At 43.4% G+C, this 23,464-nt stretch overlaps 2 protein-coding genes across 2 annotated transcripts in view; both read left to right on the top strand.

The window, feature by feature from the left end:
- Nucleotides 1–4,535: 4,535 nt before the first annotated feature.
- On the top strand, nt 4,536–9,119 carry LOC111556032 (acidic mammalian chitinase-like). Its single transcript, XM_023232628.1, has 3 exons — nt 4,536–4,725; nt 5,507–5,692; nt 8,831–9,119. Exons 1-3 carry the CDS (start codon nt 4,609–4,611, stop codon nt 8,867–8,869), a joined length of 342 nt encoding a protein of 113 aa, XP_023088396.1. The 5' UTR covers nt 4,536–4,608; the 3' UTR covers nt 8,870–9,119.
- Nucleotides 9,120–21,816: 12,697 nt separating this feature from the next.
- The window catches only part of LOC111556048 (acidic mammalian chitinase-like), a 5,962-nt gene continuing 4,314 nt past the window's right edge, over nt 21,817–23,464 (top strand). The window contains 3 exon segments of the mRNA XM_026456730.1: nt 21,817–21,841; nt 22,287–22,316; nt 23,320–23,464. Of these exon segments, the coding sequence (XP_026312515.1) occupies nt 21,817–21,841; nt 22,287–22,316; nt 23,320–23,464 (200 nt within the window).

The following is a 23,464-nucleotide window of genomic DNA, read 5'->3' as shown; positions in this document are numbered from 1 at the left end:
GTTTCCCAGAGAGAGTGACCAAACTATAGAAAAGAGCCCAATAAGGGCGATCACTGGGCTGGTGCAACAGCACATCCAGGGTGTGGCTGGGTGGCTTGGAAAAGGATACAATTTAAAAGCTTCATCTGAGTTGAAAAGTAGAGTATAGTTGTTCCTGGAAAAGGTGAGGTGTAGCTTTAGGGTGAAGAGACTGCTATGGGAAGGAGCCCTCTGCCTGAAATCTCCCCTTCTTCACCTTCAATGCCTCCTGTGCCCCTCCCCACAAATCTGGCTTATCTTTAGGGTTCATTCATTCAACACTTGTTGACAGAGGGCTGACTGTATACTGGGTAGTGGGGACTCAGCAGTGTCAGCACAGCCCTTGACCTCACAGAGCTTGCAGTCTGATGGGCAGACCAATAAACAATCATCTTTCAGTGTGGTAAGGGCTGTGATGGGGATAAGCACAAATGTCAAAGGGGCCTAGAGGGAGAGCAGGGAGTTGCAGTCCCAAGGTCAAGTCTCTTGGGAAGTCTTCCCTGATCTCTGTATCTCGATTTTATCACTTGTCATATGGCATTGCACCTGTGTGCTTACAGGTGTGACTTTCCGCCAGGCTGTGAGCTCCTTGAAGGCAGGGACCCTGCCTATGTAGTCTTTTGATCTCCAGCACCCAGTAATTAATATAGATTTATTGAAAGAATAACAACACATCCTCCTGGCTCCTGAGTCACACACCATCATCTGAGCTTCCGGGTAGCCAAGTGAATGCCTACATTAGCCTCCTGCTCCAAACACGTCATACAGTAGCCTATGTTGGAAAAGGGTTTATAGAGCAGAGGGGGCACCAACCCCCATCTCCCGTTCCCCATTTACTGGCCAGGGCTGCCGTAGCCTTGCCCCTTCCCAGCCAGAGAAAAGGTGACCCTGGCATCCTCTGACTAAGGTCTCTTTGTCTTTAGGTCTGGTCCTCTTGCTGCAGCTGGGTAAGTATTCCATGAGAGGGTGGGGAGTGCCTGAGTATGAGAAGGACATTAGAGCAGGGCACATGTCTTACTTCCCTCCCATTCTGGGCACAGAAACCAAAATCATCTATTACTTCACCAGCTGGAGCCAGTACTGCCCTGGGATTGTCCGCTACCTGCCCCAGAATGTGGACCCTTGCCTGTGCATACACATCTTCTACGCCTTCGCTGGCATGGCCAACAACCAGATCAAAACCATCCAGTGGGATGATGAGGCCCTCTATGCCGGCACAATGGCCTTAAGAACTGGTGAGCTCTGAACTTGGGCTTTGTGCTGGGTTGAAGGCTTTTACATGAGGCTTTCACGAGTTCCCCAAGAGATACCGACACCAGAATGTTTAGCCTTTGAGTGCTGTCCACAGTCATTCTCATGCCATGCCTCATTAGTAGAGCTTTCAGCATCCTTCTCCCCAGGAGAGGCAGGTTGCTGTCATTTTTCTGGATTATTTTCTCCAGGAAATTCAGATACCCAGCATTCTATTCTGTGTGTCACAGGAGGTGCCATTCACAAAGGATTCTTTGTGAATAGTGCCCCCTGAAGTTTGCCATGTTGCTGTACAGCCCCACAACAACCTATCAACTAGCTACCAATTTAATCCAAAATTTAACCTAAAATTGCACCAGCTAAATGCTTAGCGTATTTATTGGGTAACTACTGTGTGCGAAGTGCTTTTCATTTATTATTTTATATACCCGCACAATAAACGTGATGAAGTGGGCATATTAAAACCATGTTAAGGTTGAAGAAACTGAGTCATAGGGAGATCAAAAGCTTTCCCTAGCCCACAGAACCCAGGAAGGCCAGATCGCCTTATCAGCTAGGTTGATGCTTTTGTCTCATCAGGAATCCAATGGGTAGGTTTTACGGTCAAGCTCACAGGACCATGGTATAAAGGACTTAGGTGTGAATCCTGGCTCTGTCACCTTATGCATTGGATGATCTTGGTCAAGTTGCTTAATCTCTCTGAATGCTACTTAAAGGTCAAATGATATTAACAGTTTCTGCTTTGTGAGATTATAAGGGTTAAAGAAGCAATGCATGTAAAGTGCTTGGCATTTAGCAGGCACTCAGTAACTGGTAGACACTTCCACTCCTGTGTTCCTCGCTCTCTCCTAGAATTAGACTTCCAGATTTCTGGCCTTGTGTATCCCAGAAGCTCCAGCCAGTCTACTTTCTGTGCTAAGGGGTTGATTTCTGGCTCCCTCATCCTGACCAGGATGCCCTGTCTTTTCTTCCCAGAAACTCCCTTCTGCACCAGGGCCCATCAGCCCACTGGCAGAGCATGCCCTGGAGGACTCATGGCACAAGGGCCTTGATCCTACAGAGAGCTCTGTTCCTAACAGGATGTGAGGGTAGGGGGACCGACTGGCAAATGACAACTCCTTGCAAGTGGAATTTCTTTCCACTAGTATCTCTTTATCTCCAGCAACACAGAACTGAAAACCTTGCTCTCTGTTGGTGGCTAGAACTTTGGATCCCAGGGGTAAGACCTTGTATTCAGGACTGAATCATTTCCAGATTAATCAGTCTCTTCCAAACTCCAAGGACTGTAAGTTTCTGTAACGCGAGTGTACCCTGGGCCTCAGACCCCACTGTAGACTTCTCAGAACTCTTCTCTGACCAGTTCTCCCTGAAGTCTGCTCTTCCTTCATCGTAGCTCTTAACATACTATTTTTTTAATTGGACATTTCATGATTTTTTGTTATAGTGTTTTTAACTTTGTTTTTTATTTGACATATAATAACTGTACATATTTATGGGATACATAGTGATGTTTCAACACATATAATGTAGAGTGATCAGATAAGGGTAATTAGCATATCCATCATCTCAAACATCTGCCATTTTTTGTGTTGACAACATTTAATATCCTCTTTTTAGCCATTTGAAACTTTACATTATTGTTAACTATAGTCATCCTATACCACACTGTATTTTAAGTTCCATTTACTTATCTATACCTTCCTCTATATGAGCTCCTGCAGGGCAGAAACTATTTTATTCACTACTCTATCCCAGCAATGCTAATAAATGACAGAATAACTGAATGACAGTAAATGATAATAGATGACAGAATAACTGAATGTATGTCCAGGTAAATAGTAAGGAGGATAGGTGGCAAGACAGAGTATCCAGGGGCTTAGGCTACTGTGATTTAGGCTACAATGACTTATTGACTCCAGATTCTCTGACATGGTGGCCACTGCTGAGAACCGCCAGACCTTCATCCAGTCAGCCATACAGTTTCTGAGGAAGTACAACTTCGATGGGCTGGACATTCATTGGGAATATCCAGGCAATCGTGGCAGCCCAGCTGACACCCAGCAGCTCTTCACCATCCTGTTGAAGGTGTCTCACCCTCACTGTGTCCAAAGAACACACAATCTGGCCCACAGCAGGCTGGGACAAGGCCTCTCTCTGGAGAGGGGTTCTGAGAGAGGCTGAATATATCCTGGCCAGAGGTGTGGATCTCACCCTTTCTGGCTCACAGCCTCATCTCTTTAGTGTAAGAGCAGATCTGTCTTTTGGGGAAAAGTGCCACTGGCAGTGAGAAGTACGTCTTTGAGCACCAGTGTTGGCTTTAATGCTCTTATTTCCCCTTCCTCCGTTTTTCTGATAATTAGATGCAATCACATACAGCTTGCGGGGTTGGAGGCCATTTTTGTCTCTTTAATACAATCTCCCTCCTTTTTTTTTTTAAATTGTACTCTGGACATTATTTGTTTATTTTAAAATTTAACTGTCAGAGGATGACCGAATTTCCCTCATTTCCAAGTTTTCGGAAGACAGCTTACTGTTGTCCCCAGAGACCAATGACAGCTTTTGGATCAAAGGACTCTAAATCAAGCACTTTGCAGCTTTCTTTATAAGAGCTGTGACCTCGTCACATGCCCACTGGTCCCTCCAGCCTGTGTTCGGTGTCTTCTGTTTCACAGGAAATGCATGAGGCTTTTGAGCCAGAGTCTACCCGCAGCAAAAAGCCCAGATGGCTGATTTCTGCTGCTGTGTCAGCTGGCAAAGGTACCACTGGGACTGCCTACCAGATCCCCAAGATGTCAAGGTAAACAAACCCAGGAGCCCATACTCAGAGCTAAGTGACCCTTAGACCTTCCCCAGGCATTGCCAAATGCCCAGATACCAGTGACCAATGCTCAGATACCCAGGATAGAGAGCACTCTATCTCAGAGGAATGAAATGACCCCAATTCCTGAGGAAGAGGCAGAGGGAGCCAGTATGAATGCTGGCCTTGTTTCTAAGTCTATCTCCAAGGTTCTCTAGGGTAAACGGCCATTTGGAGAAGGTTAATTGAGTCTCAAACTTTTACAAGTCCTGAAGGTCTGAGTGTACCCAGGTAGTGATCATGGTGTGGGTGCCTATTATATTCCAGGTGCTCTTCAGATGAAGGTATGGGATAATGGAATAAAGAATAATAATGCATAAGGGAATCCTTATTGCATAGTAGCAAACAGCAGATTTGGCTGTTTGGCAAATCTGCAATCAGCCGATTTGGGACTAGGAGAATTAGGGGTAGTGGGTTAGAAAGAATGATTTCCCTTGGGTCATTTATTTCCTCCTGTTCCCTCCCCCTACTACCTAAGGTACATGGACCTCATCAGTGTGATGACCTGTGGCTTAAGGGGCTCCTGGGGGGGCTTTATAGGAGAGGACACCCCCGTTTCAGGACCTAATGACCAGGGAGACTATGAAAACTTTAATATGGTGAGTGAGGAAGCCAGCCCTAACAGACATCTTCAAAGCCTGTCACTGGATCCCCGGCCCCAGACTACAAACGAGGCCAAGAAACTTGATAAACAGCTCATGTTCTCTACCTCCCTGTCCCTATGACTGATTGTATCCATTCATCTTTCACAAAAAGGGAAGCAGAATAGTGGGCTGGGATAATCCCAAACATTGGGGAATTTTAAAAAATATATTTTCCATTTATGCTAGGAGTACATTTCATGATCCATCTTGTTCCCACTCTTCCTTGCCTCTCTTCCAGCCTCTTTCTTCCTAATTTGTGTGGTTTAGGCAGCTGTAATAATTAGTCTGCATAATGACTAGTAGGTGACTAAATGGGCTAGATGTCATTTCAGTGGAGATTTCAACCAAGGATTTAAAAATTGACATGGGAAAATCTCCCAGTCGATGCTCCATGCACAAATAACTCTCAGCATGGTAGTAAGCCCATTGGGAAGACAAGTGGATGCAAAGCTGGACACTAGTCATGCCCCGAATGAACTCCAGTATGAAGAAAAAGAGGATCTCTGGCTAACACTGGGCCCTGCTACTAAAGCAATGGACCTCTTGACCCTTTGGTCAATCCATTCTTGAAGGGACAGCGTTTCTTTCCTTTCTACAAGGTTGAACTTGGAAGGGGTTTGGCTGGATGCTGTACCCGGAGACACTAAGGAATTGGGCAGAAAACCTAGACTATTCTAAGGCCTCTGGGTACATGCTCAGCTGCTTTCTAATGATACCTTCCTCATCTTGCCTCCAGGATTATGCAGTGAACTCCTGGAAGAGCCAAGGTGCCCCTGCTGAGAAGCTGATGGTGAGCTTTGGGGCTTATGCTCACATCTTCACTCTCACTAATCCTGCCAATCATGGCCTGGATGCTCCCACTTCTGGCCCTGGGACTGATGGGCCCTATACACAGGAGGCTGGGACCCTTGCCTACCTGGAGGTAATGTCCTCAGAGGGCCTAGAGGACCCACTCTCTCTGTTCTCAAGGTTAAAGATATGTCAATGGAGAGAGAGTCTACACTCTGATTTCCAGTAGAGGGTACTCTGTTGCTGACTGCTCTGAATATATGTGGCAATGAGAGAAGGGAAGAGTGAAAAATTGATAAAACATCTTAAATGTTAACCTTTTAAAGTAAATATGCATCTTTAATACTCAAACTAGCTAATGCTTACTGAGTGCAAAGAGAGCCAGGTTGTGCTCCAAGCGATTTTTATATATCATCTCATTTAACAACAATAAGGTACTGCCTTCTCCCCATCTTATTCAAGAGGTCACTGAGGCACAGAGAGGTTAAGTAATTTGCTCAAGGTCACAGAATTAGTAAGTGGCAGAGCTGGGATTCAAACTTAAGTTGTGCAGCTCCAGAATCTCAGACCTTACCCATTATGCTACACTGTCCTCTTTTTAGCTCTTTTGAGACACAACTCTTTCAAACAAAAGGAATAGTCAAATTCATTTCAAAAGGAAACCAGGACACGAGGCACAAAGAAGCTGCTTGTCCATTGTTACACAGGAGGTTATTGGCAGACAAAGGACTGAATTCATGTGTCATCTCTCTAGCTAGTGCATTCCACTGTCCCATGAGACAAAAGCAGGGCAGGGAGCTGGGTGACACTGGAACCAGGTTCTGTTATTTCCAGCAAAGGGGAATGGGCTGGGATGTGGATCTTAGAAAAGAAATGGAGGGAGGACAGAGAAGTGGCCTGAGAATAGCAGGGCCCATCTGAGTTATGACTGTTCCTTCTGTACCTGCCCCAGTTCTGCTCCTTCCTGAAAGGAGCCACCGAGGTGTGGAATGACCCCTGGGAGGTGCCTTATGCCTACAAGGGGAACCAGTAGATAGGGTATGACAACTCCAAGAGCTTCACCCTCAAGGTAGGACCCTCCACACTCTTCCTAATGCATGGCTGGGGAGAGGTGGGGGACCTGCCCTCCAGCTGCCCTTGAATTGCAATCCCAGGAGACCCGAGGGAGGTGAGGAGAGACACAGGGAGGTTGTGAAGTTTCAGGGTGAGCCAGTGACCCAGCCACAGCGCCTGGCAGTTGGAGCAACCCCTTCAGCTCGTTTTCCTTCCTTTCCTTGGCTCCTGCAGTTTCTCCTTCTGCGCAACCCTGGAGACTCTGCTTTGGCCCTCTCCCCTGCTCTTCTCTGTTTCCTCGTGCAGCTCTTTGATTCGTGCTTCCTGAGACAGGTGTTCATCCCCACTCCAAAGATAAAGTGTAGACCACAGAGTTTTTTCCTCTCCTTTGCCTATCTCCTGCTCATGGCAAATTCATGCAGGCTGAGCCCAAATCAGGAGGTGATAGAGACTCTGGTCTGTGAGGTTATGCTCAGGTCTAGGGAGGACATGACTGCTGTTTATCAATCCCAGGGCCCTTCATCCTACACCTTCCATCTAGAGCCCTCTCGCTTTGCCCAGGTACTTTGCTGTGTGAAGGGACCTATATCTCTATAGCACTCAACCCACCCAAACTCCAGCTGTGAGATGCCTTCTCAGAAGGTGGTTGGTGATAACAAAGGGCAGGGGGAAAGAGCTACTTGGGGCCAAGACTTATCCTTCATGACTTAGTCCTACAGTCCTTCTGTACATACAAATATGTTAATGAATTCCTCAAAGTTGCCTCCTCAAAACCCACCCCAGTGTCTCCTCTCCATGACTAGATCATAGTCCTCCTGCCATCCTGCTAGAGTTGCTCCCTGCATTTGTGCAAGGACACCCCAGAGTCCCCCTGGTTCTCTCCCACTGGCTTAGTGGCTGCTAAAGAACAGATTTGGAGGGGCCATGGTCTGGGCCATTGACCTGGATGATTTCACGGGCACTTTCTGTGGACCAGGCAAATACCCTCTCATGAATGCACTCCAATCCGCGCTTGACGTCTCTGCACCCCGTAAGTAGTGACCACCTACCAGCCAGGAGATAACAAACTAGACATGGTTAAGAAGAGAAGACCAGAGCTCCTCCCAGCCTCACTTCAAACAAGGCCTCCTCCAGATCTTCCAGCTGTCCTAGTGTGTCCTGTTGGAACTGGCATTTAGAACCCAGAAAGCAAGACCCAGCAGACTTACCAGCAGGCAGGCCATGAGTGACAGGCCTGGCAAGTAAAAGGGGACCTATCAATATTCTGGAGGATTCTCCTCTGTAGGGCTACTCAGGGAAGATTCTATAAAGTGAACTGAACATGCTGGAGCTTGGGTAGGGAAGGGAACACAAACACTGTATTCCCTGTCACTGCTGCTCAGCTCCAGCTTTTATGAACTTTGTGGGTCAGAGTTAAAAAAAAAAAAAGCAAGGGATTAACAACTTACAAGATGAGGAAAGAAATGAAAGAAGGAGAACTCTAAAGGGGCTCAGCTAGCATCTTTCCTGAAGTGGGGAGCAGAGCTACAGATGGTCTCAACACGATTCTATCCCAGCCCCGAGAACAGGGCAAGTCCAGGAAGCAAGAGGGGCTGGGAGGCTGCGGAGAAAGCTACTGCTGATCATTGGATCTTTACTCCGTGTTAAGCCTGCTGGTTCTTTAGATTTCATGTAATTCTCATAGGCACTCTTGGTGCCAGGTATATTAGTTTACTCACAAATAAAAGCTAATAATTTTATAATATAATAAGAATAATATATATTTTATATATAGTATATATTTGTATACTATATATGTCTTACATATATAATAACAATATATAAGCTATGTAATATATATAATATGTATAATAATAAAAGCTAATAGTTACTCACAAATAAAAGCAATGTGCATGCTATATGACTCACTATGTTATATAGCATGCACATTGGAAAATGCTTTATCTAATACTTCTAAGAGATAATACAATTATGCCATCATTTCAGAGAGGAAATTGAGGCTCAGAGAAGTGTTAATGAATTTCTCATGGTCACATAGTTCATGGCAGAGCTGGGCTATGAGCTTGGGTATCCTCGATTCAGGCTCAGAGCATTAAACCACTGGTTTAGGTAGGACGTGCACTGAGAGAAACCCACAGTGACCTTACAGACATGACACTCATCCTGGGAAAGGAGTCCTCTCCTGAGTTTATGGGGACCATTTTCCTTCTCTCTTCAGGTTGCAGAGTACCCACTTCTACCCTGGGAACCAGCTTGACTCCCATCGTCACTGTAGCACCTGGAGGTGGCAGTGGATTCTGTACTGGGAAGTCCAATGGTCTGTATCCTAGCCCCACCAGCAAGCGTGCCTTCTACAACTGTGCGGATGAGCACACCTATGAGGAAGCTTGTCAGGAAGGCCTGGTCTTTGATACCAGCTGCTCTTGCTGTAACTGGGCATAAGCTATTCAACTGTTCGGTCCCTTGGAGATTGTAAGACAAAAGGGTGATTAAAGGGAAGTTTTGCATGTGAATGTCAAGTTGTCTGTTTTGATTTGTAAATCTGCGTGATACTATCCTGCAAGTAAAAGACAACCTACTGCCACCCCCAATCCCCTTTGTCCACGAGCTCCCAGGAGATGCCCAAACATTGAGGCTGAGAGAGAAGGAGGAACAGGTACCTGGGACCTCTCTGAGCATCTCTATGGGAAGCTCTGGTACTCTGGGCCCCTCCTGAAGGAGGATGAGAGAGGAAATAGGCTCTAAGGAACAAGAGAAAATAAAGCCTCATTCTTTCTCACAAATTCGCCTCCAAAGGGTCTTGCAGAAGGACCCAGAAGAGTGGCTGGACTTGGAATATTTAATTTATGGGATCCACCCTCTTCAGGAACTCTACCTTCACGAAGTTTACTTATTTCCCATCTCCATGGCAAATAACCCTAAGAAAGCCTGTGTTTTAAGGACACAGCATGATGGGCCAACCACGGGCTAGTTTACACACACCACTTCCACACCTACGAGGTTAGGAAAAAAAGACCATTGCTGACGATTTCAAGATTACCTCATTTTCAAAACAAATTCATTTATTATCATTTTATTGCCACACCATGCTCCAATGTACCCTTCAATACTCTTAGGGAAGGCAACAAGAAAGCTAGAAGGAAAACCACGTTACAGCAGGAGTCAGAGGTCCTCTTTCTCCTACCACCTCCAGAGCCTGGCCTTGGCTTTTTCCCCAGTTGCCATGCTGCAGAAGGCAGGAAGAATGCAGCTCACCAAGCAAGGGAGACACCTCTCTGTCCAGCCACCTTAACTGGTTTACTGGTGAATAGGAAGGGAGTCTGTGGATTATACCATTTTGACAAAACTGTCATAATCAGTAAGCAGAATCCCCAGAAGTTTATTTTGTCCCTCCCATCTGGCTAGCTGGAGTATGAGCAGGATGTCTATACAACTCCGTTTTCTCAGGAAAGTCCTGGTTAACTATAGTTCCAGTGTCCAATTCATTTAGCAATTGTGTGAGTTTAAAATTTTTATTATAAAGTATTTTTATTACTATTGTATTGAAGTTATAGGACATGACTTTGTACACCTCCACTTTATACTACTTTTTGCTGTGTTTCATAAACAGAATTCTTTAACATGTGGTTAAATCTGAACATTTACCAGAGATAACCCCTCTCCTTTCCTGGCCCTTTTCTGACAAACAAACACAGCCCCTTTTCAATGACTACTTGCTGGGTACTTGCTGATACACTGATGTGTGCTAGGACGGAAGTAGCCAGAGATAGCTATCGCCTCTGGTCTCCAGGACTGGTGAAGGACTGCTGCTCCTGCTAGCCCCTTAGTGGACCAGCCAGTTGTGCCATGGCCTGTGAGATGCATAAAGCCATCAGGCCACCTGTCGGTAGGATCAGTGGGTAATTATAGGTTAAGGGTATACAGAATATAAACAGGGAAATATTAATAGAAACCAATAAGACATTCCACTGAGTTTGTAGAGAGTAGTCTGAATCTTCTTTTTACAAAGGCTTTACCATCTATTGTGTAGTATAAATCTACAATCACTTATTTATTTTGTTGTTTGGTAACACTTTTTATTTTGCAAATAAATGCTTTTGTCAGCAATGAGCTTTAAAGTTCAAATGTCTACATAATAAAAAATTAAGTAATGAATTTCCATTTTCCAAGAAAGTTGATGGTGATTGTATAACTTATATATAACTTCATAAGATGTTGGTTGACATTTACCAACCACCATGGGGTTGTTTGATGTAGCATGAAAACCAAAACACATAAATCTGCTGAGCAAGCATCAGCATCTACTTCAAAAGAAATCATTATTTTAAGAGGATTTTGCCTAAAGATGATGATTTCACAAAAGTAGTTGCCAAAGGTATTATTTATATCACTAGGTGCCATGGTCTGAATGTTTGTGTCCCCACCCAAATTCATTGAAATCCTAACCCCCAGGTGATAGGACTGGGAAATGAGGCCTATGGGACGTGCTTAGAATTGGGGGCCTTATAAAGAGAACCCAGAGAGCTAGCAAACCTCTTCCACCATCTAAGGATACAGCTAGAAGTTTTCATCTATAAACCAGAAAGTGGGGCCCTCGCCAGACACTGAATCTGCCCACTCCTTCATCTTGGATTCCTAATCTCCAGAACTGGGGAAAATAAACGTCAGTTATTTATAAGTTACCCAGTTTATTGCATGTTGTTACAGCAGCCTGTGTGGACTAAGACACTAAGTGAAACATAAATTTTCATTTAGGTAGATCAAATGACTGATGCTTCAAATTAACCTCTCTCTTTTTCTATTCCAAGTTTTGTATGTGTGTGTGCACATATATAAAAGTGAAGCTCTATTTGCAGAACAACTTTCCAAGGTTTTAAATAATACCAAGTTAATATCAATGTCATCAGATATTCCAAATAGAAAATCAGATAAGATAGTTATTCAAATAATGATAGGATGGCTGCATTTTCTTCACATAGCTTATGAAATAAAAGTAAAGCTTTTTTGGTGGTTCATTTCGTTAAAGGAGAGACATCTGATGTTATCATAAACGCTATTTTAAATTCAGTTAAATAGCTCAGCACCAAAATTAATTATTTTGTGGTGATATGAATTCAAATATTGATGGAATATTTCACATTATGTGAAAACAATATTCTTTCTAAATGTCTTAGTACTTTTATGCTGCTATAGCAGAATATTACAAATTGGGTAATTTATAGAAAACAAATATTTATTTCTCACATTTCTGCAGGCTGGAAAGTCTAAGATCAAGGTGACTAATGACAAAAAGAGAACGTGAATTTAATTTCTTGCGAATCTGACATACTTTGCATATATTTCATGGCCATTCGAGTGGATCCGGACAAGGGTTTCTCGATTCCCCTGTGATCCTTGCGGGTTGCACTTTATTTCTTTGTATGTGTGTCTGGATTACCTTCATCTTGAGTCCCCACACCCTGATGGCTCCTTATCTTATTGCCCTGGCTAGTCCGGGGAGGAAGCTCAGCTGGAGTCACCGTCGGTGTTCACCCAGTCCTCTCTCCAACCTCCTTCCTGCCGCTTTACTTATTTAACAACAGTACTCTGAGCAAGCCCTGTCCAGAGCAGTCTGTGAACATGGGAATCTTCATAATGACCCTATGCGGTAGTCATGGTTCTTACATGACCACTTTACAGGTAAGGAAACTGACAGAGACACTAAGAGATTTGACCAAGGTCAAACAGCTCGAAAATGCATTTCGAAGCTGCCTGTCTGGCTTCCGTGTCCAGGACCTTAGCGCACATTCTGCTGTTCCTTGGCCCTACTGCAACTGGAGGCCACCTCTCATTCCTGCCCAGGCTCCAGCGTTTGGACCTTAGGACAGAGGGAAAGCTGGGTAGAGCAGGTCAGGTGGCACCACCTCAAGTTTCAGGATTCCCTCTCTTCAAAGCACCCCATCCTTGACGCCGCCCCTGGCTGCCTGGCCGCCCCCCCCGCCCCCCCCCCCCCCCCCCCCCCGCCCTCTCTACTGATGGACTGAGCATCGCCCCCAAGTGGTGACCCACCGGTGAGTGCCGGGTGGCCCAGGGCAAGGCGGACCGGGAGCCACCTCACACCCATACAGCCTGCCTGAAGGATTCGACAAGGTGAGGGTCGCCCTGCGTGGGGCCGCAACAGCCACCGTGGCTCCCTTCCTCCCGTGTATGACTGGACCCCAGCCAGAAAGAACCCAACCTGAGTGCCCAGCGAGTGCCTGTGCTTAGCCGCTCCGACCCCTCCCCAGGGGATGTCCGGTTGGAGTAGCGCTGAGCTGAGGTGACCGCGCGGGGACGCCAAAATCTCCACTCAGGGCGATGAAGGGAAGTCGGCCTCCCTCTTGCTGGCACTGAAGGAACCCGCGGGGTGCGACAAAGTGGGGCGGGCCCTCATCCACGTCCCTAGGAGTAAGGCACACTCTGGAAGTAGCAGCGAGTCTGAAGTGTCCAAGATCAAGTCCTCCTGCAATTCACAATTCCTATGGCTATCTGCACCTTTCATTTACCCACTGGCCGGGTGACTAAAAGCTAAAGGTTGCCGACGTTTTTCAAAAACTCCGGAGGGGCATTCAACACTTTTTAGGTGGCCTGAACTACCGAGGAAAACAAAGGCTGGCCAGAATTCAAGTGAAATACTACACAGGATCCCCCAAGGCACGAAGCTGGCTGGAGGGAGCTGGAGGGAGCGCTCCACCTGCCTTGGGAAACTCACCAGGGAAATGCAGACCTTCGGTGGTGCTGGCAACCGCGTGGCCCTGATTCCTAAGAGGACTTGGCATTGGCCGCTAGGGTTCCCTTCCCTCCACTGCCTGGTCAGGGGCAGAAGGGAGCCAGTCACCACCGTCTCCAGCAAAAAGGGGCAGATGAGCGACACCTGGAGTCTTTAAATCTCCTGACTGAGAAGCCCTATTTGTCCAGATCAGAGGTGGGCAAGTCTGTGGGGCCAGGTGCCCAGACTTGCCCACTGTCTCCCTACCCCCACCCCGATGACATTTGCTTCACTCTTGTTCTATCTCTAGTTTCTCACTTCATCACTCCGTTTTTTGGGGGTTTTTTGGGGGGTTTTTGTTGTTGTTGTTGTTGTTGTTGTTTTTGATTGCTATCAGAGTAATCCTTTGGGTGTGACAAGTTCCATCAGCTGCAGCAGCGTTTCACAAAACGTTTCAAGTAACACTAGCTTTTTGCAAGGTAGTAACAAGCTCAACCTGTTTTTTGGGAAATGCTATCCTATACTCATGCTAGGTGTGGGCCACAAATTTGGTTTTATATTTCTGGTAGCCCAGTGAAAAATTAGAAATAAAATTAATTACACAATTTATAATGTGCAGAAAATCAGAGCAAACAAACAAGGCAACTATTTTAGATTGAAAGACCAGAAATATACTTCCCTCCAGGATTTTTATTGCCAAAACACTGCATAATCCAAGGATCAACATCCTCAGGTAAACACAAAGGTCTATTTTTACACATGATTGCTCCCTATAGCATCCCTTAAAAGAAATGGAGGGCGTAAGTCCAAAACACAATCAATCTTTCATGAGGAAGATGCCAAAGCAATTGCAGCAAAAGCAAAAATTAACAAATGGAATCTAAGTAAACTAAAGAACTTCTGCACAGCAAAATAAACTGTCAACAGAGTAAACAGACAACCTACAGAATGGGAGAAAAGTTTTGCAAACTATACATCTGACAAAGGTCTAATATCCAGCATCTATAAGGAACTTAAACTAATTTACAAGAAAGAAACACACAACCCTATTAAAAACCCATTAAAAAGTGGGTAATGGACATGAATAGAAACTTCCCAAAAGAAGACATAACATGCCGCCAACAATCATATGACAAAAGTTCAGCATCACTGACCATTAGAAATGCGAATCAAAATCACAATGAGATACCAGTCAGAATGTCTATTATTAGTCACAAAATAACAGATGCTAGTGAAGTTGTGGAGAAAAACGAACACTTACACCCTGTTGGTGGGAGTGTAAATCAGTTTAATCATTGTGGAAGACAGCATGGTGATTCTTAAGACCTAAAGACAGAAACACCATTTGACCTAGCAATCCCATTACTGGGTATTTTACCCAAAGGAACATAAATCATTCTCTTATAAAGACACATGCATGCCTATGTTCATTGCAGCACTCTTCACACTAGCAAAGACATGGAATCAGCCTAAATGCCCACCAATGGTAGGCCGGATAAAGAAAATGTGGTACATATACACCATGGAATACTATGCAGCCATAAAAAAGGAAGGAGCTTGGCCAGGCGCGGTGTCTCATGCCTGTAATCCCAGCACTTTGGGAGGTGGGCGGATCACGAGGTCAGGAGATCGAGACCATCCTGGCTAACATGGTGAAACTTGTCTCTACTAAGCATACAAAAAATTAGCCGGGCATAGTGGCAGGCACCTGTAGTCCCAGCTACTTGAGAGGCTGAGGCAGGAGAATGGCATGAACCCAGGAGGCAGAGCTTGCAGTGAGCCGAGATCGTGCCACTGCACTCCAGCCTGGGCAACAGAGCAAGACTCTATCTCAAAAAAAAAAAAAAAAAAAAATGAGATCATGTCCTTTGTAGGGACATGGATGGAGTCGGAGGCCATTATCCTTAGCAAACTAACACAGGAACAGAAAACCAAATACCTACTCTATGTTCTCACTTATAAATAGGAGCTAAATGATGAGAACACATGGACACATAGAGGGAAACAACACACACTGGGACCTATCAGAACCTGGAGAGTGGGAGGAGGGAGAGTATCAGGAGAAATAATTAATGGATACTAGGTTTAATAGCTGAGTGATGAAATAATCTGTATAACAAACCCCTATGACACGTTTGTCTATGTAACAAACCTGCACATCTTGCACACACACCCCTGAACTTACAAGTTAACAAAAATGCCATCAATCAAAGCAAACCTATAGGACGCTTATATAAAAGGCAGGTTTCAGCTTTCTACTGATCTGTCTAGAACTATGTTGTCCAATATTGTAGTCTCCAGTCACAGGTGGCTACTGAGCACTTGAAATGTGAATAGTCCAAACTAAGATGTATTATAAGTATGAAATGCACACCGGATTATGAATAGTTACTAGAGAGAAAAAAAGTAAACTATCTCAGTAATTTTTATATTGATCACATGTTGGAATGATGTATGTTAGATATACTAGATTAAATAAAATATATTATTACATTAATTTCGCTTGTTTCTTTTTACTTTTCTAGATGTGACTATTTTAAAAATTTAGAGTTCCATATGTGGCACCCATTATTTTTCTACTGGACAGAGCTGCAATGTTTCTTGAACCATATACTCTAAGATATCTATATATATATACTATATATGACAAAAAGGTTTCATAGTTTAATAATTTGGAAAGCACTGCCTACTATATTCCCTCTTCTTGTGTTCTGCAGGGTAACCTGAGATTTGGGGGGGAAATTTATGGATTAAACATATTTGGGATATGCCAGTTAAGCATGGAGGACTCAGAACTCTCAATATAATGTGAATTATGATTTTCTAAGAGAGGCGTCTTATATGCAGCATTTCTCCAACATACTCAAAGAACACTTTTCATCATAAACACAACACCCATTAATAAAATTCTGAAGGAGAGTTTAGGAAACTGGAGTAGAAGATAAAGCTCATAGGCCTTACTTTGCTTCATATATCTATCATGTGGCTCAAGGCTTGGATTGTAAGTCTTCTCTAGCTTTTCACTCAACTAATAGTTAGACTAGTATTTTCACCAGATACTGGTGAAGTCCTCACCCCAGACATAATCAATGAGATCCTTGGAGATCACCCTTTTTGTGTTAGTTAAGCCTGGTTGTGTAACAAACTACCCCAAAATACAATGGTTTAAAGCGGCAACAATGTAACATGCTACTACATGGATAAACCTTGAGGACATCATCCTGAATGAAATACGCCAGTCACAAAAAGACAACGGTGTATGATTCCACTTTTATGAGAGATCTGGACTAGTCAATATCACGGAAACAGAAAGTAAAATAGCGGTTGCCAGGAGTTGGGGAGTGGAGGAAAAGTGCGAGTCGTTTGATGGGTATGGAGTTTCCATTTTGCAAAATGAAAACTCAAAATTTAGTTGTTAGAAAAAGTCCTTGAGATCTGTTACACAACAATATGATTATAGCTAACACTACTGTACACTTAAATATGGTTAAGAGTGAACATTTTTATTGTGTTTTTTAACCATCATTTCAGAAAATTTAAAGTTAAAGTAAGATCAAAACAGCAACAATTTATTTAGCTCACAGTTCTGTGGGCTGGCAGTTTGGGCTGGGATGAGCCAGATACTTCTGGTCTTGGCTGGGCTTACTCATGTGTTTGTGGTTGGCTGGCAGTCAATAGTGGGCTCTGCTTCTGGGGGTTGCCTGGCTGTCAACTGAGGCCATTGGGAGTGACTGGCCACATGTTTCTCATTGTCCCTCAGGCTAACTCTGGTCATATGACAGTATAAGCTTTCCAAGAGTGTGAGCAAAAGCCTCATGGCCTCTTCAGATTTAGGTCTAGAACTCACACAATGTTACTCTGACTGTGTCCTATTAGTCAAAGCAAATAACAAGGCTAGCCCAGATTCAAGGGGTGAGCTAAGCAACTCCTGACACAAGGTGCTAAAAAACACTGTGACTATTTTTACAATTGTCCACACTTGTTCTGCATCCCATTTTCTAGAATAATCCATTATTACCTGTTTCTTATATTTTATATATTCAGAAACATACTACTCTTTTGTGCATCACTTTCTTTTATTTTCTCAGACACTCTTTCATCTCATCAGCATGTCAGAAGTATTTTATTCTTTTTAGTGGTGAATTTTTGCATTATCATTTTGCTGGGCTTCCCTCCCTCCCCTGTCTCTCCATTAGCTTTACTGTATCTCAATGCTAAATGCTAAATATTATAAAAACAATCTTCTCTAAAAGTGTTTCCTTGACTCTCTCCCTCTGCCTCTAACAATTTCCTTGGAAATCCTAAAATCCAGATGCCTGACTGTCCACTCCTTAGGCTGGGTTCCTTTTCACTTGCTGTAATAGTTATTCCAGGCTAACTTGCCCTGCAGTGTTTGACTCACTAGGTCATAAGTTTTTACTTACTTATCTATCTGCACCAGTGATGGTAAGCCCTGTGTCTTGTTTACTAGTATAGCCAAGTACTCACAAGGTACCTGACACAATGTAGGCATTCAGTAGGTAATTATTAAATAAATGAATAAACATTAATCAATGAATAGGTTGATGTAGGTGCATTCCCAAGGTGTTTACTGCAAACTACACCATCTAACTATAAGACCTGCACCTCTTCTCCTTCTTCCTTCTAACTTGTGACTCGTCTTTTACTGGAAGGATACCTTCTTTTAATATCTCCTACTCCTACCTGATTTCCCATATGCAAATCAACACTCTCAGCTTTCATGTGTTCACATCATAAGTACCATCTGCTAGACTCTATATCTTTATTAGAGTATTTCTCCTCTCTATGTGCTTTAACTGATGAGAGTGCTCTAGAAACAAGAGCCCCTTTCCCCATCACTCCTTCATATGCACTTGAAAAGAATATGATTGTGTAAAAGTGCATATTGTGTAAATTTTTATGTAATGGTTGTGTATGTCAATCAGGCCAAATATTAATAACATGCTCAGGTCTAGACACTTACTGACTTTTTTCTTTGTTCTGTTACTATGAGAGGTATTAGAAATCTCCTACTATGATTGTAGACTTGTCTTTTCTCCTTTCAGTTCTGGCAATTTTTGCTTTCCATATTTTGTAGCTATGTTCATGAGTACATAGAGATTAAGAGTTTTTATATCTCCGTGTTAGATTGACACTTATTATTATAAAATGTCTTTATCTCTAGGAATGCTTCTTGTTTTAAAGTTTACTTTGTCTGATATCAATATAGCTATACCTACTTTCTTTGGGTGTTTGTATAGCATACTTTTTCCATCCTTTTATTTTAACCTTGTTGTGTCACTGTGGTCTTTTTCTTAAAAGCAGCATTTACTTGAACATTTTCAAAAAAGAAAACGCATTGGTAATCTTTGGCTAATAAATGGAGTATTTATCCCATTTATATTTAATGTAACTATGGTATATTTCTGGTATATTTAATTAACTTTCCCAAAGCCACAGTGTATTAGTGGGAGAGGGCACACTAGGCATTTCCTGACTTTCAAGTCTGGGATGCTTTCTCATTTATTACCCCAAATGGGGTAAAGGCTGTATTTCCCACCCTCACATCTACTCCTGCCACTGCTGTAATATTTAGTCCTTCAAGTTCCTTGAGAAATATGGGCAGCACTGCTCTGGAATCTTAGCCTGGAGTTCTGCTCTTAAAATTAAAAGAGAGGCCAGAACAAAGGAATATTAATAGCCCTCTGTGAGCTTTCCACGAGCCCACACAATAGGGTTGGTAGGCTTTCAAAGAAATCAGATCCATTACTGAACTAGCACAAACAATTGTGAATTTCCTTGAACTCACCTGAAAGCCTTAAGCTCCGGAAGTAAATTTAGGGTCAGGACCTCAATGCCATACTAGAGGTTGAGAACCCAAAACATATCCAAGGTAGGACTGAATCTAGGACCTACAACCACCAGCAAAGAACTACATATGCTATGTTGCTAGCACTCCCTAGCTCACCTATTTTACTTTTTTTTTTTTTCGAGACCCAGTCTCACTCTGTCACCCAGGCTGGAGTGCAGTGGTGTTATCTCAGCTCACTGCAACCTCTGCCTCCAGAGTTCAAGTGATTCTCATGCCTCAGCCATCCAAGTAGCTGGGACTACAGGCATGAACCATCACACTCGGCTAATTTTTGTATTTTCAGTAGAGATGGGATTTCACCGTGTTGGCCAGGCTAGTCTTGAACTCCCGACCTCAGGTGATCCACCCGCCTCGGCCTCCCAAAGTGCTGGGATTATAGGCATGAGCCACTGCACCCAGCCTATTTTACTTTTAAGAACAAGGAAGGCTTTAAGCATTCTAAAACACAACTAGGGAGGCACAGGAGAAAACAGTGGTGATCTGGGAAAGCTGGAATACAAGATGAGTGAAACTACTTACCTTCCTGCAGGTGCTCCTAACGTACACAGTGCCTCAGTGCCTCTGTCTTATGGCTATGAGCTTTACAGCAATCTTTCTCAAACTGCAAAAAGGCCTAATTAAAATCCATCTTGCAATTTGTAGCACTTGTGTTAAGGTAGGCAGCATGTCTACACATCCTTCTATAGGGTGTGACTTTAAAGATATCAGAAGATTTTTTACCCAAAAGATGCCCTTGTGCCAGCCTGCTTTTTCATGTGTAAAATACAACAGTTACTCCTACTAAAATTAATTTATTTGGTGCTCAATGAATGTTTATTTAGAAGTCCTGTCTTGCATAGGAAATAGACTTTAGGTACAACATGGGAATTAACATGGGTTTGACTAGTATCGGGTTTTTTTGGAGGACTGGTATTCTTAAGGAGTTTCTAAACAGACAACAAGGCACATGTGCAGATAGTCTATAATGATTATTTTTGTGGAGTGTTTATTATGCACCTGATTCTTTACAAATATTTCATTTAATGCTTACAACTGCCATACAAAGTAGGCATTTGTGTCCCAATTTTACAAATTAGGAAACTGAGATTAAGGAACGGTCCCAATTTCTCAAACCAAATGAACAATGAAAAGAATTTGAACCTCAAAGGTAGAAAGGATTTGAACTCCAATATGTGTGGCTTTTCCCACTGGTTCCACATTTCTTCCCTACCAATGGTTCATAAAAAGAAGCAGTGAGTTTTCCGAATGGTACAAACAAAATACCAGAGAAGTAGAAGTGAGGAAGGTGGTCACTTCCAGGTGTGATGATTGGGGAAGGTGTCATGGGGGAAAGCAGTTGAAGTGGGCCTTTAATGGAGTGGGAGGTGGGTACAGGAGGACAATATTCTGTATTCTAGACAGAGGGAATGGCCTCAGCAGGAGGGTTAAGTTGAGACCATTTTTGAATATGGAGAATAGTATAATTTAATATGCAAGATTTAAAGAGAGGCTAGCAGAAGGTAAGGCGGAAAGTTAAATTGAGGCAAGATTGTGGAGTCTTGATGACAGGCGAAAGAGAAATGACTCTATGAGGCAATAAGGAGCTGTTAAACTCTGCCCCCAACTCCAGGCACTTGGAGCCATATACAGAAAAGATCTAGAAGAAAAAGAAGGGAGCTACAGTGCACTGTCACAGTGCTAAGCTCTGAGAGAAGTAGTGGTGGGGAAAGGAATTGAAGATTCCAAGGACAAGGGGAACTCTAAGACCAAATAGAAGAGGACTATAGATTTCAGTGACCAATGGATTTTGGAGAGTAGAAGTGTATGAATCACAAAAACTAGAGTGGTGAGAGCCTCGGTGATCAAGAGAAATTTGGAACCACACACAGAAATGTGGGCAACAGGAAGAGGTGCTGGCCTAGGGGAAAGAACCACCTGGAAAGTGTCAGCCATCAGGCTCAGGGTCTGGTGGTCAGGTATGTTACCCTGCCTCAGGCTGAGGCAGGCTGAATCCAAGGAAGTATCACAAAGGAAAGGAGCCTCCTGAGAAGAGAAGAACCAAGTGAAGGCCACTTCAAGGGTAGAGGGCTGGGAAAGGGTAGGAGAAATAGAAGTAGAAAAATCCACAGAAGGAGAAGAGGTAATGATTTGGGGTCAAAAAGACAGAGTAGGTAATGACCCTCTATAGCCTTTGCTTAAGGAGGAAACTTTGTTCTTACAATGAGTGAATGAATGACTGCAAAGATAAATGAATGTAAAGTCACTCAATGCTTCCGCCTGACAAAGAGTGCGTGAAATAGCCAATTAGTTGCTTCACTATCCAAATGGAGAATATAGCCCACTATACATAAGCCATTTGAATTACATAAGCTACTCCATAATGGAGCTTATTAGTGTGGTTCCTGGGCTTGAGCCCAATCTTTTCTTCTTGTTAAACAAAATCAAGATAGTATTGTTTCCCTGTCAATAATGGATTCTTAAATGGGTTTGAGCTTTGTGAGCACTGCCAATATCAACAGTTACTTTAGAGGCAATCTCGATAAAGGAGAATCTGATAAGGCACAAGGGAGGGCAAAGAGGGTATAAATGGCAGGTTGGATGAGGGAGACACTACCACTGAGGCAACATGGCCAAGCTCACCCTCCTCACTGGTAAGAGATCGTCTCATCTCTGTACCTCTGAACGACTCTCTCTCTCTTGTTTTTCTGCCCCTTTAAAACTCTTTTACCTTCAAATTTAAACCAGATCTTCTGAGATTTTTGCTTTTGGCAAAAGTATGGGGATGTACTGAAAGGGGGAAAGTCCCAATTTGCTTGGTGATAGGTTTCTCAATGCCCTGCCGTCCTCCTCCCTTCACCAAGCCCCAAAGGCTCATGGCACTTTAACACTTTAATGGTCTTTTGAATGGAAATAGAGGGGAGTGGATTTCCAGGGAAAATCCAAGTCTTTGCCAGCCTCAATAGGTTGGTCTTCTACAGAGGATCTTAAAAGAATGAAAAATAGAAAAAGTTTCCTACTGCTAAAGTGAGGTTACTAATGTATAAAGGCTGCTCTACTCACATTCCTCCAGGTCATTATTCTCTCTGTTGCTTTAAGGTCTGCTCCTTGTGCTGACAGCTGAGATAGGTATGTATATTTTTTGGGATGAACCACTATATTGTTCCTTTTTTTCTTCTTCATAATTTGGAAACTCAGTATGGCCCTGTGTCCTTCCACATCAGACAGAGAGTATTAACTACTCTCTAGAGAATTCGAAATTCCCTAACCACGTTTAAAGGATTAATACCATTGGCCAAAAACATCCCAAAGCAGAAACCAACTAGATGGCCGTCTTAAAGAATACGTGTTAACAATAAAAACTAATATGGTGAGGCAGCTACATGGTGTCTTCTGCTCTTAAAAACGTTTTAAGATCTGTCATCTTACTGAGTTTTAAAACAACCCTTCTTTGAGAGGTGTACAGGAAAGGCATTACCGCCCCATCTCACAGACTAGTTAACTAGGGCAGAGATAAGACATATGACCTGACCCAGGTAATATAGAGAGTTCATGGCAGAATCTGAACCAGTAGCCAGGGCCCTTGGCTCCTGGTGGATGACTCACTTCCCCCTGGGTGGAATTACTCAGGGAGACATCTAAAAGGGCTAAAGAGACTTATACTATCACCCTTTCTGTGTCTCAGTTTCCAAATGGGTAAAATGGGAAAAATAATAGTACCTCTCTCACAGGGTTTTGGTGAGGATTCATGAGTAAATATAAGTAAACTTCTCAGAGCAATGCTTGGTACGTAAGTGCTAATTCCCACATAAGGGAGCCCGAATACATCTAAATCATAGTTTGCTAGCTTTAAAGTTCTATTTCAGCTAAAGGCGCTGGTTTCTAAGGTTATTCAATTCTCTCTTGGAGGAACAGAGCTATCTCTAAGAGATGTCTTCAGCCCTGAATTGCCTGCTCCTTATTGCCTGCAAATTATATAATTATAGGTTTGCTGCAACATGAAGTTCTTACATTGACTTTTCCCCTTTCCTTTGAGACTTCAAATAGGGAAATCATTTGGAAATCTGTGGTTTGCAAAGAAATCTGTGACCACTAGGGAGCTTGTCTCTCACCTTCTTCCTCTGGGTAACAGTTGGCTCTGCTTACCAGCTGACATGCTACTTCTCCAAATGGGCCCAGTACCGGCCAGGCCTGGGGCGCTTCATGCCTGACAACATGGACCCCTGCCTCTGTACCCACCTGATCTATGCCTTTGCTGGGATGCAGAACAACAAGAT

Source organism: Piliocolobus tephrosceles, chromosome 1, assembly GCF_002776525.5.
Source record: "Piliocolobus tephrosceles isolate RC106 chromosome 1, ASM277652v3, whole genome shotgun sequence".
NCBI classification, from domain to species: Eukaryota; Metazoa; Chordata; class Mammalia; order Primates; family Cercopithecidae; genus Piliocolobus; species Piliocolobus tephrosceles.
The sequence above is the reverse complement of the archived record's forward strand: the minus strand, read 5'-3'. Positions and strand labels throughout refer to the sequence as shown.

Bases quoted from the DNA above. Each gene is read 5' to 3' on its own strand.
- LOC111556032 (XM_023232628.1), top strand. From the start codon at position 4,609: ATGGACCTCATCAGTGTGATGACCTGTGGCTTAAGGGGCTCCTGGGGG. The intron at 4,726-5,506 runs GTGAGTGAGGAA...TCTTGCCTCCAG, and splicing joins ACTATGAAAACTTTAATATG to GATTATGCAGTGAACTCCTG. The intron at 5,693-8,830 runs GTAATGTCCTCA...TTCTCTCTTCAG, and splicing joins GGACCCTTGCCTACCTGGAG to GTTGCAGAGTACCCACTTCT.